The 13282-nt window shown below is 40.0% G+C and overlaps 1 protein-coding gene across 3 annotated transcripts in view; it reads right to left on the bottom strand.

Annotated features, from left to right (window-relative positions):
- Positions 1–1872: 1872 nt before the first annotated feature.
- The window catches only part of PDGFD (platelet derived growth factor D), a 139131-nt gene continuing 127721 nt past the window's right edge, over positions 1873–13282 (bottom strand). For all 3 annotated transcript variants that reach the window (XM_030477400.1, XM_030477399.1, XM_030477398.1), the window contains one exon: positions 1873–5440. In XM_030477400.1, the coding sequence (XP_030333260.1) occupies positions 5306–5440 (135 nt within the window). In that variant the 3' untranslated portion in view covers positions 1873–5305. The remainder of the gene's footprint in view (positions 5441–13282) is intronic.

Raw genomic sequence — 13282 nt, 5'->3', positions numbered from 1 at the left:
CTTTCTATAAGCAGTATATAAATGAGGTTTTGAAACTCAGTTTCAAAAATCACATTTTATAAATTCAGTTTTGAAATATCATTTTCACTAACTATAAAGGAAGTTCAGACCAAGTCATAAGTCATATCAATTTCAGAAGATGATAGTCTAAAACCTAGAATACTTCTTTTCTACTATTCATGGCAGAAAATTTGCTGGTTTGGAAATCTCATTTCTTGAAGAAGTCTGTGAAAATAAGTGCAAAATCAAATTTGCATTTTAAACACTTAAGACAGATTTTCAAGGCCTGTCAATGAATGACCAAGTAAATTATGAATGTTCTGTATTTCAGCATATTTGACCAAGACTATCAATAAACAAAGTCAAATTTAAAGTTCCTAGAATGAGAGACCAGAATGCTAATTTCTGTATTTTCATTAGGTACTGCTCTGGAGTCCTGGGAGAATAAGTACAAATTGGACATCTGCTGAATTTGTGTTACAGCAGCGTGACTGGGAAATGCTCTCCAGAAAAGAGCGAGGGAAAAGGGAAATCTTAAATGAATTTGCAGGGAAGTATTTTTATAGCTGTTGATCCTTAAAATCAGCTAGAAGATACTGCATTCTTCAAAAATGGGAAGAAGAATTTTTTAAATATACTTATTAAAAAAAAAAAAAAAGGTAATGGTGAGTTCTTGAATGACCTCAGGAACCATATACTTTTTCAGCTAAAGAGACACAAAGCTACTTTTTATGTTGCAGATTTCTAAAAGCTTTCACTCATGTGAGCACAAGGACAAACTAATAATGCTAGCCAGCCATTAGTTACACAGGTACGTAGCAATGCTGGATGGGAGGAGCTTTGTGCCATCCTCGAACACTTGCTTGAACAGTTGCTGAGCTGCTCTCTACACAGTGTGTTTCTGAAGGGGAAAAAAATTTATTCCTTGCCTATTAATGTGTCCTTGTGCACTGTACAGAATGGAACTGCTTCCTTTGTTAGTAAATGGCTCTTCATACTGCCTTCCTCCCTCCCCTAAAAACCCCAAACAATCAAGATATATGAATTCTTTCTCTCAGTAACAATGACCAAGCCAAAGAGGATAAATATGCTTATCTGAATGGCTGACTGTTCCATCTCAGTGACATTACTGTGCAGAACAAGGTGCACATGCATGAGGACAGGCTGCAAAGCTGGGTCCCTGGACTGTACGCTATCTGTATTTCCTGTATCAGACCGGGCATCCAGCTAATGAAGAATTAATTTGACAAAAATTTCATGTTCTTATTCAGCTCAAGATCCAATGAAAGCCTAAGACAGCTTTAGTTTAACACAAGAGCCTTAAATTGGAAGTTAGTTACCAAAGCTATGAAAGATATGTTCCAGATGCAACAGAACAAAATTTGTGTCTGCCAAAGCTGGGGGAAGGGCCTGAACTCACAAGGGTAGATTGAATTTCCCCACCTTGAGAGGCTTTGGGTTCCTCCAGCTGCCCTGTACACAAAAATTGGATGCTTAGGTCTGCCTTGGTTAAGGTGAGTTGTGGAGCCTCAGCCAGTAAGAAGCTGCTTCAGTAGGACAAGTGAGGACATCTCTGCTGGAGCCAAGCCCGTGGGGGCTAAGACCAGCACTATGTCTGGGGAAGCACCTTGATCTGACTATATGAAATGCTGTGCTGCTGTCATGCTGCTTTGCAAGGAAGCTGTCCGCTCTTCTACCTCAGGGTTCAAACTGGATTACCCCCAAATTTCACTTCAATACCTTCCTCTTGCTCCTGGGAATGACTGCTGAAATTCACAAGATCTAGCATGGAAGGTGTCATGTTGTGAAAATGTCTTCCAGTAAATTGCAGGTTTTAGCTCATCTGAATTCTGAATAATCACTCAGAGTAACTTCTTCCAAAAGCAGTATTTATTTTTTCATCAAGATAAGACACATTACATACTGCATAAAGTAAAAAATACTGCTAGGAAAGCTGCATTTAACTGAGATAACAAAAAATATATATAGATTGCACTTGAGAAAGTAGGCTCTATCCCAGAAGAATACAGTAAATAAAAAGCTAGTGAGTGGTTTGAAATTAGGAATCTTTCTGAATTTCCATTGAAAAGGTATTTATTTTGGGGGGCGGTTCCAATTCCACCAATAAAATGAATCAGGTTAGTTTCTTTAATAACTTTGCTTTTTAAGTTAAAATAGTATGTAAACAACATAACAATTATTACATAGACAAAAAAAAAGAATAAAGAAGTTATGGAAAAAACATCTCTGCAATTTCTGCTAATAAATAAAAAGGAAACAATTTGCTGATATTTGGTTTCACAAGGGCCACTGCAGCTCAAGGCTCGGATTTTGGGGAGTTTTTCTTAGTTCACATGTATATTATCATCCCCACCCTGCAACATAAAGCCCATCCTTGACTCGCCTGCACATGCAGTCTGTATGGCAGGCAGCAGCATGAAGCAGTGAATGGTTTCCTTCATTATGAAGTGAAGTGTCCCAGTAAAATTTTGTGACAAATTTAGCCTATGTCTAAGAAAATAAACCCAACATTAAACAAGAGGATAAACCTGATTATATCAATCTCTTTACTTTACAGCTGCATTTTTCTGCTGGACCCTGGCATCTAATGCTGCCTGTATCCAATTCAGTTAGCTAAACTGTTAGCTGTTCAGTCTTTAAAATGAGTATTCATACCATCTACCTTTCTGTATGTCAGTTAGGTGCCCATATCAGTGTTCTGATCTTACTACGTAGTGAAAAGAGAGAAAGAAAAGTTGCCACACTAGGTGTGAGCTAAGGCACACTTTGGAAGAGCCTCTCTCTCCCAGTTGCCTGCAGCAGTAACTTGGGCTTACAGAAAAGGCTGGATTTCCAAAATTAGGTGGTGTAAATACCCCTCCCAGTATATGGCTGTTGGAGTGGAGACTGGGCAAGCAGGCAGAGGCTCATGGGAGATGCCAGGCACAGTTGATGCCTGGTGCACGTTTTTCCCTGGGGGATGGGAATTAAAGGACCAAAGCACAAAAGCATATGAAACTGATGTTTCCCACAACCATTGCTAACTACAAGCGCAGACTGCTTAGGCGTAATTTGGGCATAATTCAGTCAAGAATATACACTGGAGTGCACTGTCTCAAAAGCAATCAGTACTGCCAAGGTTTCACATGCAAATTTCTTCCAAAATTATCTAAAAATTATGGAAGGGCTGGGTCAATCTGGTTGTTAAGCTAGAGACAGAAAAAGAATGAAGTCTCTGCTAAACAGTCCTGAACTATGAAATGAAGCTGTCAATCTTTGGCTACAGTGCTGCTCTTTTAATGTGAATTGCTTTGAAAAATGATGAATCACTTCCCAAGTCAGCATTCAGGAGCATCTTTAAATAGACATCTGGGAGCCAGAGGGGAAAAAAATTAATATAAATAATAAAACCCCCACACTTTTTGAATCTCAAAGGTTAAAGTACAGGAAAGAAAGTAACACAACATTTCTAAGGGATGTTTCAGTAAAGTTTTGGTAAAATTATTAAAAAGCACTTATAAAATACTTGAGCTGATAGAGAGGGAAAAGCAGAATATTAGGGCACTTTTGTAAAAAAATTGTAGGTTGCTAAAACTTACTGGCTTGAAAGCTTTCAATATTATATTATAGCACATGCCAGTTTCCACTAATTATAACACACTATTGTCAAACTACTTCACTCTTTCAGAGACAGAAACACAAAACACAACACAAACAAGAGGAATCGATGTAGTCTATGTCTGCTATCAAATATAAAATGTCAGCCATTAAATATGCTGCCCCTGCTACATTCATGATCAAAACTCCAATTCTTTGCCAGGCTTAAATCTGTCTGTATTTTATATTTTTGGAGCAGCATTTAAAAACCTTTAAAGCTAGTTTAGAAGGATTTTTTTTTCCTTTTGCAGCTAGAGCACTTTCATAATATTTTAAAAGGCATAGGAAGCTATGCTGTAGCTTTTAAAGTGCTTATTTTATTATGAGGTGGTGTTTAATAATATTCTTGTAGAAGTGACTAAATGATGCACATTTTCCATGACAGACAGATACTGCTTAATGAGCTAATATGCCTCAGCAAAATGCAATCAAAAAGAAATTCACTGTCAACAGTCTAACCATGGCAATACACAGAGCTGAAATAAGACAACTTACCTCAGATAACTAAGACTAATGCATGTATGACAAAGTTCTAATAATCCATATTTAAAACAAATGAACAAACAAACCAACCCCAAACCAAATAATGATAATTAAATCTCAAGCACAGTTTTGTTTCCCAGTAGCACAACTGCAAAACAAATCAATATTTTCAACAAACAAGTGCCCTCTCTTCATTGCCTGTGTGGGGAAACATGACACTCTTCAAACTGCAGTGAGGACTATGAAAGGGGAGGGTTATCTCTCCCTTTTTACGTAGAAGGGGCTTCTCCTGGGGAACTGTGGGCAGCTCTGGGCAAGGGGCAGGAGTCCAGTCCAGGTAGGTAGAGACAAGAATCAGCCCCAGTCCACAGGGATCTACCTGGGGACTTGGCAGGAGCCCCCTCTTGCAGAAGCACCTGGGTGATGGCTCCATGGCAAAAGTACCAGGCTCCACACATCCCTACCACCACCAATGTCCTGGCTTATGCAAAGCATCTACTAATTTCAACACACGATTTGCTCGAGTACAAAAAGTAAGATTTGACTTTATTGGTGTGTTATTTTATGTAGTGATAGATTTTCCACAGTAAATCTCACTCTGTTGGGCCAGAATGCTGGGAAGTTCCCTCTCGGAGTGGGAGAAGCCTTTTTACACTCCTACAGGCCCAAATTCTGTCTTCATTTATACCCACAAAACCCTACTGACCATCAGGAGAGCTAAGCAGGTAGAAATGGCAGCAGAATTTGAATGTAGGAACTGGTGAGTGAGAAACAGAAACACAATGCTATTTCATTGCCAGCTACCACAAATACCTAACTGGTGTTTAATTTCAGTGGGCATTGCATGCCTAAGGACTGTAAGTGAGCTTTGAAAATCTCAGCCTTCAGAATCTAGCTACAGATAATGATAATCCTATTCTCTTGGATGCTGATACATAAAAATCTATGATATACCTGTTTGGCTGCCATGGCACTAATCAGCAAAGCTATGCTGAAACATAGCGATCATTTTTGCTAATTGCAAAGGCAGGCTAGTAGCAAAGTTCAAACGATTAGTGAGTAAACGTCCTCAGAGCAATCCTGCTTAAAAGTAAACATCTGGTAAGCTGCAACTAGTGTGTCTTGGTTTTTTTTTTCTTTCTTTCTTTCTTTCTTTCTTTCTTTTTTATCGGGGTGGTCTTGAACTGCAGATACAATCACAACGCTCATGGTGATCCAGCTGTATATCTACTAGGGCCATGTTGTTCCTGGTTCTGCCTTTTCTTCTGGGATGGCCGGCCTCAGGGACGAATTTCAGCACCTGAAAGGATCAACAGAAATGCACTGATTAGAAAACACTGTTAGATTTGAGGATGAGAGTGTTGGGGCCCTCAGGGCACCAACAACCTTTAATGACCCTAACCAGCATTAATTTGGACACATTTTTGTTTTACTTCCAGCTTTTTCTTTCTACTCTGTGACATCCTGCTGTACTGTTTGTCCTGGAGCACTGACAGATTGAATTATTTCCTACATCAGGTATCTTTAGATCGTGCAGTTCCCTAACCATATCCAGAGTTGCTCCTTTGCATGCAAATGATCAAGCATGTTTCCTTTGGCTCATATTTGCAGTCTCATACATATTTGAATTGGTTCACCCCCTCTCTCACTTGTATAATGTTTCTGCTCTGAAGAACAAGGAACAATTTTAAATGCAATTTGAAATTTGTGAAGCACATATCATTAGCATTGGACCAAAACTGAAATGCCTGTGTGAGGCAGAAGGAGATGAATGGAGCTTGTTCAAAATATGTGCCAGATCTCATTGAGTTTCTCTGGAATCTGACTTTTGTTGGCTTATCTTAAAAATCTCTGCCTCAATTTAAATTATCTGCTAAGAATTTGCTGCAAATAATCTGAAAAAAAGCCCCTCAACTAACCAAAAAGTTATTTCCTAGGGAAGTATGCATCATATAAGAGGTTTCTCTTGCAAGAAAAGGAATCCTAGTTGGGTATATGGAAGAAAATACTAAAAGCGGTTAAACACTGGAGCAGATTGCCCTAAGAGAATGCAGAAACCCTGAGGACAGTCAAAATTAACAAGACAAGACCTCAGTAACTTCCTCTAACTTCAAATTTCTCCTTGCTTTGAATGGGAGATGGAGCTAGATGAACCCCAGAGCTGCCTTCCAACCCATATCATTATATGAATCTATGATTCCCTGAAAATTGTCTTGTGATTATGTGGAACACAGAAATATCCCATCTAATCTTCTGTGATAGCGTAAGTATGTAAACCATGGACTGGAAAGAGCTGAGGAAGATGGCAGTTTGCAGGAGTATGTTTTGCAAGCCCACCGTTGGAGGTTGAGTTGCTGTGGAAGAGTGCATACCCCCACTAGTATGGTGGTGCAGGTTGAGGGGGGAAATCTGTTGTTTCATTAGTTTGCTGTTGATGGGCCTACAGTAGTTTAACAAAAGAGAGATTAGTTTCCAATTTCTGCCCTGAAGCTCAAATACTAGTTTGGATTAGGTACAACAAATGAGTTAAGACTAAGAACACTAACACTCATACAGCATTTTTCTTCCCAAGTCTCACAGCACATCGCACAGAATGACATGCATCATTGCCAAACGTGTATAGAAGGGGAATCTGCAACTGATTTGCTCAAGGCTCTGCAATACGCCAGTAGAAAAACTACCAGTGACATTATATGGTCCTTTCCCTTCTGAAATCTCTTATTTACTGATGGAGAGCAGAACAAAGAGAAAGCAAGGCTGCAGCTCCCCAGCTGGCAGTAGGCAGGTGGGAAAGTTCTGCTCTCTGTGGCCTCAAGCACTTGAGTCCAGAAGCCACGCACTGGGAAGGTACTAGAACTGATGCATCTCACCTCCTGGCAGGCTGTTGTGAGTCATGCTAGCTTAGCCAAGTGACTGCCCAATCAGCTATATTTGTCTTGCTTGTTCAAGAGATGGAGAAGAGTTTGTCTTGTCTATAATGTGCCAAAGCTACAGAGGGAAGTGGGACCTAAGCATCTTTAGCATCTCAACCACAGAAACATCCACACCTCTGCCCTGAATAACAGGTCCCCTAACTAACAAATCAAACTGTTAACGAATTAATAATCCTTTTTTTTTTGCAAAGTACTTTCTATACTTTGACATTGCAACACTATACCAGAATTGAGATGGTCTCGCGAAGGAGAGGGAATAAGGGGCTGCATACCAGATCAACAAAGTATTAGCAATTTCAACAGAATTAGAAAGCCCCCAAAAGTGAGTGTGAATGACTTGCCAAAGGTTAACCATGGATGCTGTGCAGAGAGGATGCTGTGCAGAGAGGAGAACGGCAGTCAGGTGAGCAGCCTTCTGTATGAGACCATTTGTTCTCTAATGTTAATGCCTCGAGGGTAGGAAGGCCATGGGATATAACAAAAGTGATAAGCACTGAACAAAGTCTATTATTTTGTCCTCCCTTTTGTGATAAAATTCATGTTTAACCTATGTAATACTAAGATGAAGGACTGTGCCTAAGCCAGGTGCAAACACTGCTTTAATGTGTTTGGAAAATATAATACTTTTTCCTGTTAGAAATGCAGAGATGTAATTTTATTTTTCTTTTTAATGAAACAAAATTTTAATGGATTTAATTTGATTTCAAACATTGACTGCCTCAATATATGCAATAAATCCTGACGAACACCAGGACAATTCACTGTACCACGCTGTCATCAAAAAAACAGACGAACTGAACCCAATCAGGTTGCTGTAATTATTACAGAGCTGAAAATAGACTGGATCTTCAAAGATGCTTTTTTAAGAAAATATACTTTTAAAATCAAGTACAGCTGCTGCTGCTGAGCCCATTATAAAATTCTTTATTTAAATAAGCCTTTCATCAAAACCTGGCAAATTCAGATGATTGTCACTTTGGATAGGTAGGTCTGCTTTTTTTCAATTGAGAGCAAATGAAAGTATGCAATGGGATGAGAGCAAAGATGTGGGCTGTATTTAAGCTAACAGACCTCCTGACAGCTTGGGGATTTTCCCTGTGTTTTATGTTCAGAAACATGAGCACAGTATATGGGCTTTGCTGATAAGAGTAGAAAAATGAATTGGCAGGCACTTCCCCAGACAAGACAGAAAAGCAGTTTGAACACAGCTGAAATTATAGAATCATAAGATCACCGAGGTTGGGAAAGAGCTTTAAGATCAACAAGTCCAACTGTTAACTTAGCAGTGCCAAGTCCACTGCTAAACCATGACCCTAAGTGCCACATTTAAATGTCTTTTAAATACCTACAGGTGATTCCACCACTTCTCTGGGCAGCCTGCTCCAGTGCCTGACAACCCTTCTGGGGAAGAAATTCTACCTAATATCCAGCCTAAACCTCCCCTGGTGCAAATTTCCTCTTGTCCTATCATTTGTCACTTCGCAGAAGAGACCAACACCCACTTCACTACCACCTGCTTTCAGGTAGTTGTAGACAGCGATAAGGTCTCCGCTGAGTTTCTCTTCTCCAGACTAAACAACTCCAGTTCCCTCAGCTGCTCCTCATAAGACTTGTTCTCCAGACCCTTCACCAGCTTTGTTGCCCTTTTCTGCACCCACTCCAGCACCTCAATGTCTTTCTTGTAGTGAGGGACCCAGAACTGAATACAGGATTTGAGGTGCAGCCTCACCAGTGCCCACTACAGGGGGATGATCACTTTCCTGGTCCTGCTGGCCACACTGTTTCTGATACAGGCCAGGATGCTGTTGGCCTTCTTGGTTGCCTTGGCACAAGCTGGCTTTTGTTCATCTGCTGTTGACCAACAACCCTGGGTCCTTTTCCTCTGGGATCTTTTCAGCCACTCTTCCCCCAGCCTGTAGTGTTGCATGGGGTTGTTGTGACCCAAATGCAGGACCCAGCACTGAGCCTTGTTGAAGCTCATACATTTGGTCACATTCCATCGATCCAGCCTGTCCAGATCCCTCTGTAGAGTTGCTTTAATAGATGATCATAGAACTGATGCTCAAAGCTCTCCATCTAATAGTTTTAGTTCTATCTAAATACAAGGGAATTGAAAAGAATCAGGAAGTAAAGCCATTTCTTGTGATTAGAGTAGCTGAAAGAAAACCCTTTATTCTAAAAATAGCTGCTGTTTATCCATTACATGGTCAGGTCCTTGGAAGGTGAGGAACTACTGAATTAATGAAAACAGTTCAAAGAAATTTTGCTCAGAAATTTTATTGCTCCTTTTTTGATGGGGGATTTTCCCACCAAAAAAGGAGCAGTTAGAAAATATGGATGTGAAGAAGGTCTGGAACGCTCAGAAAGTTTGTTTTATGTGGGCAAAAAAGAAGAATAACCTTTCAGTTTTCAAATTAAAGGAGCAACATCTGTCACTACAAACCAGAATGTGGTGCCTTGGCTGTTCAAACCATTGCCACACAAAGAGTATATAACTACAGCCATATCCCCCTCATCAAACGCCAAGTTAATTATGGTGATAAAAGTATTAAAGCAATTAAAAAAAAAAAAAAAAGACAAAATACTTAGCTTTTGAGCTGGATTTGGTAGTGCAAAATAGATATAGGTAGTGCAAAAAAAGGTACAGGACCTTGTAGCATTTATTGTGTAAACATCTCCATAAAAGTGCACCAATATGCTGGATGTCATTTTACTTTGTAGAGGTGTCTGAGCATCTGAGAGGTTTGGGGGTGAGGTGGCTGTGGCTACTGCATAATTTTCCTGTGGCTACTGCATAATACAAAGAAATGCTTGCATGTGTTTCCTTGCCAAGAATCTTGCGCATTGATCATGCATTGAATGTGGATGCCAGCTTCTGAAGGACTCTTTAAATGAGAGGGAAAAGCCATCACAAAAAACAGTATCTAGAAGCTGGAGCCAGAAAAACACAAACTGGAGTTAGGGCACACTTGTTTAAGTCAGGCCCACTCATTGCCTGGACAGCCCTGCAAGGAACCGTGGCTGCCTTCCCAGAAGGTATACAGCACAAGTCTGGGTCGTGCTTCGGGGCAGCAGGGTGCTCTTCAGGGGCCTGTGGAGCACAGGCAGCCCCTCTAATCTCAGCAGATATGTAGGAGCACTTCATGATCAGGAGCTCAGGAGAGCAGAGCAGCGACGACTGCTGGGGAAAGGACCCAGATGGAGATAACCTGTTCACCCTGAACCATACCTGGTATTTCCCCAGTAGAAGCAGCAACAAAGAGGTGACTCCAGAGAACAATTCACCTCAAACACCCATCTCTGGTGGTGCTAGCTCTGATAATTAGGAAAGGAGCCTAAAGGCTGGACTTGCAGCTTTAGATGGGTAGAGTCAGATGAGGTGAATCACTCTCTCCAGCACTCACTGATGTCCCTCGCCATGTGCCATTTACCTTTGAACTCAGACAATATCTAGCCATGACAGTCCATGATTGGTGATTTCTGCTTTAATAAGAAGCAAAGAGTAATAGGAAACCCAGTAACATTTCCAATAATAATAATAAAAAAAGGGGTATCCAGTTGATCATATCCATTTCTTCCTTATTATCATTTACTTTATTCATTAGGAGCAATAGTAACATTCTTTGTCAAATTCTTGACCAGTAATTTAAACACCAATAGAAATATCAAGCCTCACTCAAAAAATAGCTTGGGTTTGGGTTTTTTTTTAATTATTATTAACTTAAGAAGACAATAAATAGTCAATAACATGACTATGGCCTACCAAATTTCCGGTTAGCTTCATATTCCAGTGACAGAGGATGGAAAGCAACTCTGGATGCTATTTTAGATAGTGAAATTTGTACTTTGCAGAACTTATTTTAAAATCCTGCTATGCAGCATTATCTAATCTCCTTCTGCTCATCTAAAAATACCACCGTTCTAGCATGCAAAACAAATTATATTTGTCTGAGATTCATGAAAGAGGAAGCATTCAAAGTGCAAAACATTCAACACAGATCCAAATTCTGATAGAGATGAAAAACCTTACTCTGCAATTTTTGGAAGTTATTTAATCCAAAGGTCACACACAGTTTAGCTGTGCTTTGAGCATAAGAAACCAAGCATTATGGGAATGTGGTTCATAATTTAGCATAAGGACCTTTATTCCAGTAGGAACATAGCCTAAAACAATGACACGGGCTCTAAGCTGTATTCTTTCTTACCAGTGATAATTACGGGATATCAAGACAAGAAAAAAGTTTGCTGATCAGTGGCAGAATTCAAACTAAGGGATTATTAAATGTAGATAAGATTATTGATTCACTTTTTTTTTTATTTGTATGGATAAGAAATACCTGATTTTAACACAGGAAAGATGCGGGAAAAAAATTAACTGGCTTAAAATTCAGGCATCTGAAACAGTCACTAACGCTGTGATGCTTTTGATATACGTGGCATCAAGTCTCTCACTTTTGATGATCTTGTCACACATTATGGCTCCAGCTATTAATTTTTTTGACCAGATGCAAGGGTTTCCTCTTCCCCACTTGCCACTCTGCCCAGATATGTATTGCAGGATGTCTCACTTGCTTAACTTCCAGATGTCATCCCAAGAACTTTCATTTTAGTAAAAAACAAACCTTTTTTTTTCACTGCACTTCTGTGCTCTCTGTGCTCATCCCATGACCTAGCAGTCATTTCCGACTCATTCTGTTTCCTTGTATTTGCATTCCAAATAAATCCCATTGCTGCTTCTTATATAGTATTTCTACGCATTAACTTTTTTGTCAGTTTAATTCTGTGCCTTTATTACCATAACAACCTTTTATCTCCCTTATACATGTACTATCAACTCCAGGACATACAAGAATCAGACTGTATTCCTTGCACACTGTTTTGATGATGCTTGCTTTATTTAACCCCTTAGCAAATTTCCTTTTCTGTATTAGCAGCATTTGTATGATTTTTGTCCAGTTATCTTATATTTCCCTGTGACAGGGTGAGAATTATTGTCTGCTCTCTCAGGTGCCTCCTTAAGGTTTGCTTCCCATTTCTCTGAAAAAAGGAAAGAACCCCCACTCCCGCCCCCCAAAAAAAAGGAAAAAAAGTCTCCACAGCACCAAATTGTGTTAGTTACATTTCTTAACTCGATTGCAACAACTCCTCTGTCTTACTGAAGTTTCATGTCACCTTTTTATTTTCTTCCATGCTCTCCTGTTCTTTTCTCCCCAATAATATTCCCTGTCTTATTCTCCCTTTATAATATTGGGTCCAGTTGCCAATGCCCCAGCAACTTGTGCAAAGACTTTGCATTGTGTAGGTACTGAGGTGCCTGCTATCTTTCTCAGAGCAGCAAGAGGTTATGAAGTAGCCACCCTAACACTAATCTAAACCTTGTCATTGACAATTAATTGCATGTATGTCCTGTGAAGGCACCAGACAAGTTCCAGTCAAAACTTGAGGGAGACATGTAACACTTCAAAAAGGGTTGAAATTCTATTCACCATACAGAAAGTAAGAATGCTTCTATTTACCACATAGAAAGTGAAAAATGCACCAGTCTTTACAGGGAGGGACAAGTAAGTAGGTAAAAGATGCAATCACTTTCACCACTTGCTTTTTTCTTTATATGCCTTTTAGCTGTGCTGCTCAGCACTGTGTTTGTGGAGGTTTATACACTCTGACAAATTCTGGTTGCTACCTTACGAGCATTTATTCCTCGTGGAAGCTCATTTCACATCTCATCAGTTACAGCAATGAGATGGGGAAACTGATTTCTTGTTTCTTGGAGGTATGTGCATGCTGTGTTGACGACATAGCCACAGCCCGAGCTGAACTGAGTCCTGGCTTGAGCTCCCCCACACCTCCTCTGGGCTGGGTGTTCTCCAGGTTTAGAGCTTCATTCTCTTTAAAAACAGGCTTCAGGCATTTCCAAAGAAAAGCACTGCAATGGAAAACACACTTTCGTTTCAGCTCCCCTTTGGCAAGTTGGACAACAGTAGACGAGCATTTGATCAAGGTGTGCTGCATCCATTTTGATGTATTGCTTTGTCATTCCTTTTCATGGAGCCCTGATGCATAACTCAGTATCACTTATGGTAGACTGTGCCTGAGATATGTTTTGAGACACTGCCAGAGCTCGGCCTGGTTGGTTTGTGGGGTTTGTGACACTATGTGGTAAGTCATGAGTATCTTTGCATGAGCTCTCAACTCAAGCAAACCCGGAA

The sequence above is a fragment of the Strigops habroptila genome, chromosome 2 (assembly GCF_004027225.2).
Source record: "Strigops habroptila isolate Jane chromosome 2, bStrHab1.2.pri, whole genome shotgun sequence".
Classification (NCBI taxonomy): Eukaryota; Metazoa; Chordata; class Aves; order Psittaciformes; family Psittacidae; genus Strigops; species Strigops habroptila.
The sequence above is the reverse complement of the archived record's forward strand: the minus strand, read 5'-3'. Positions and strand labels throughout refer to the sequence as shown.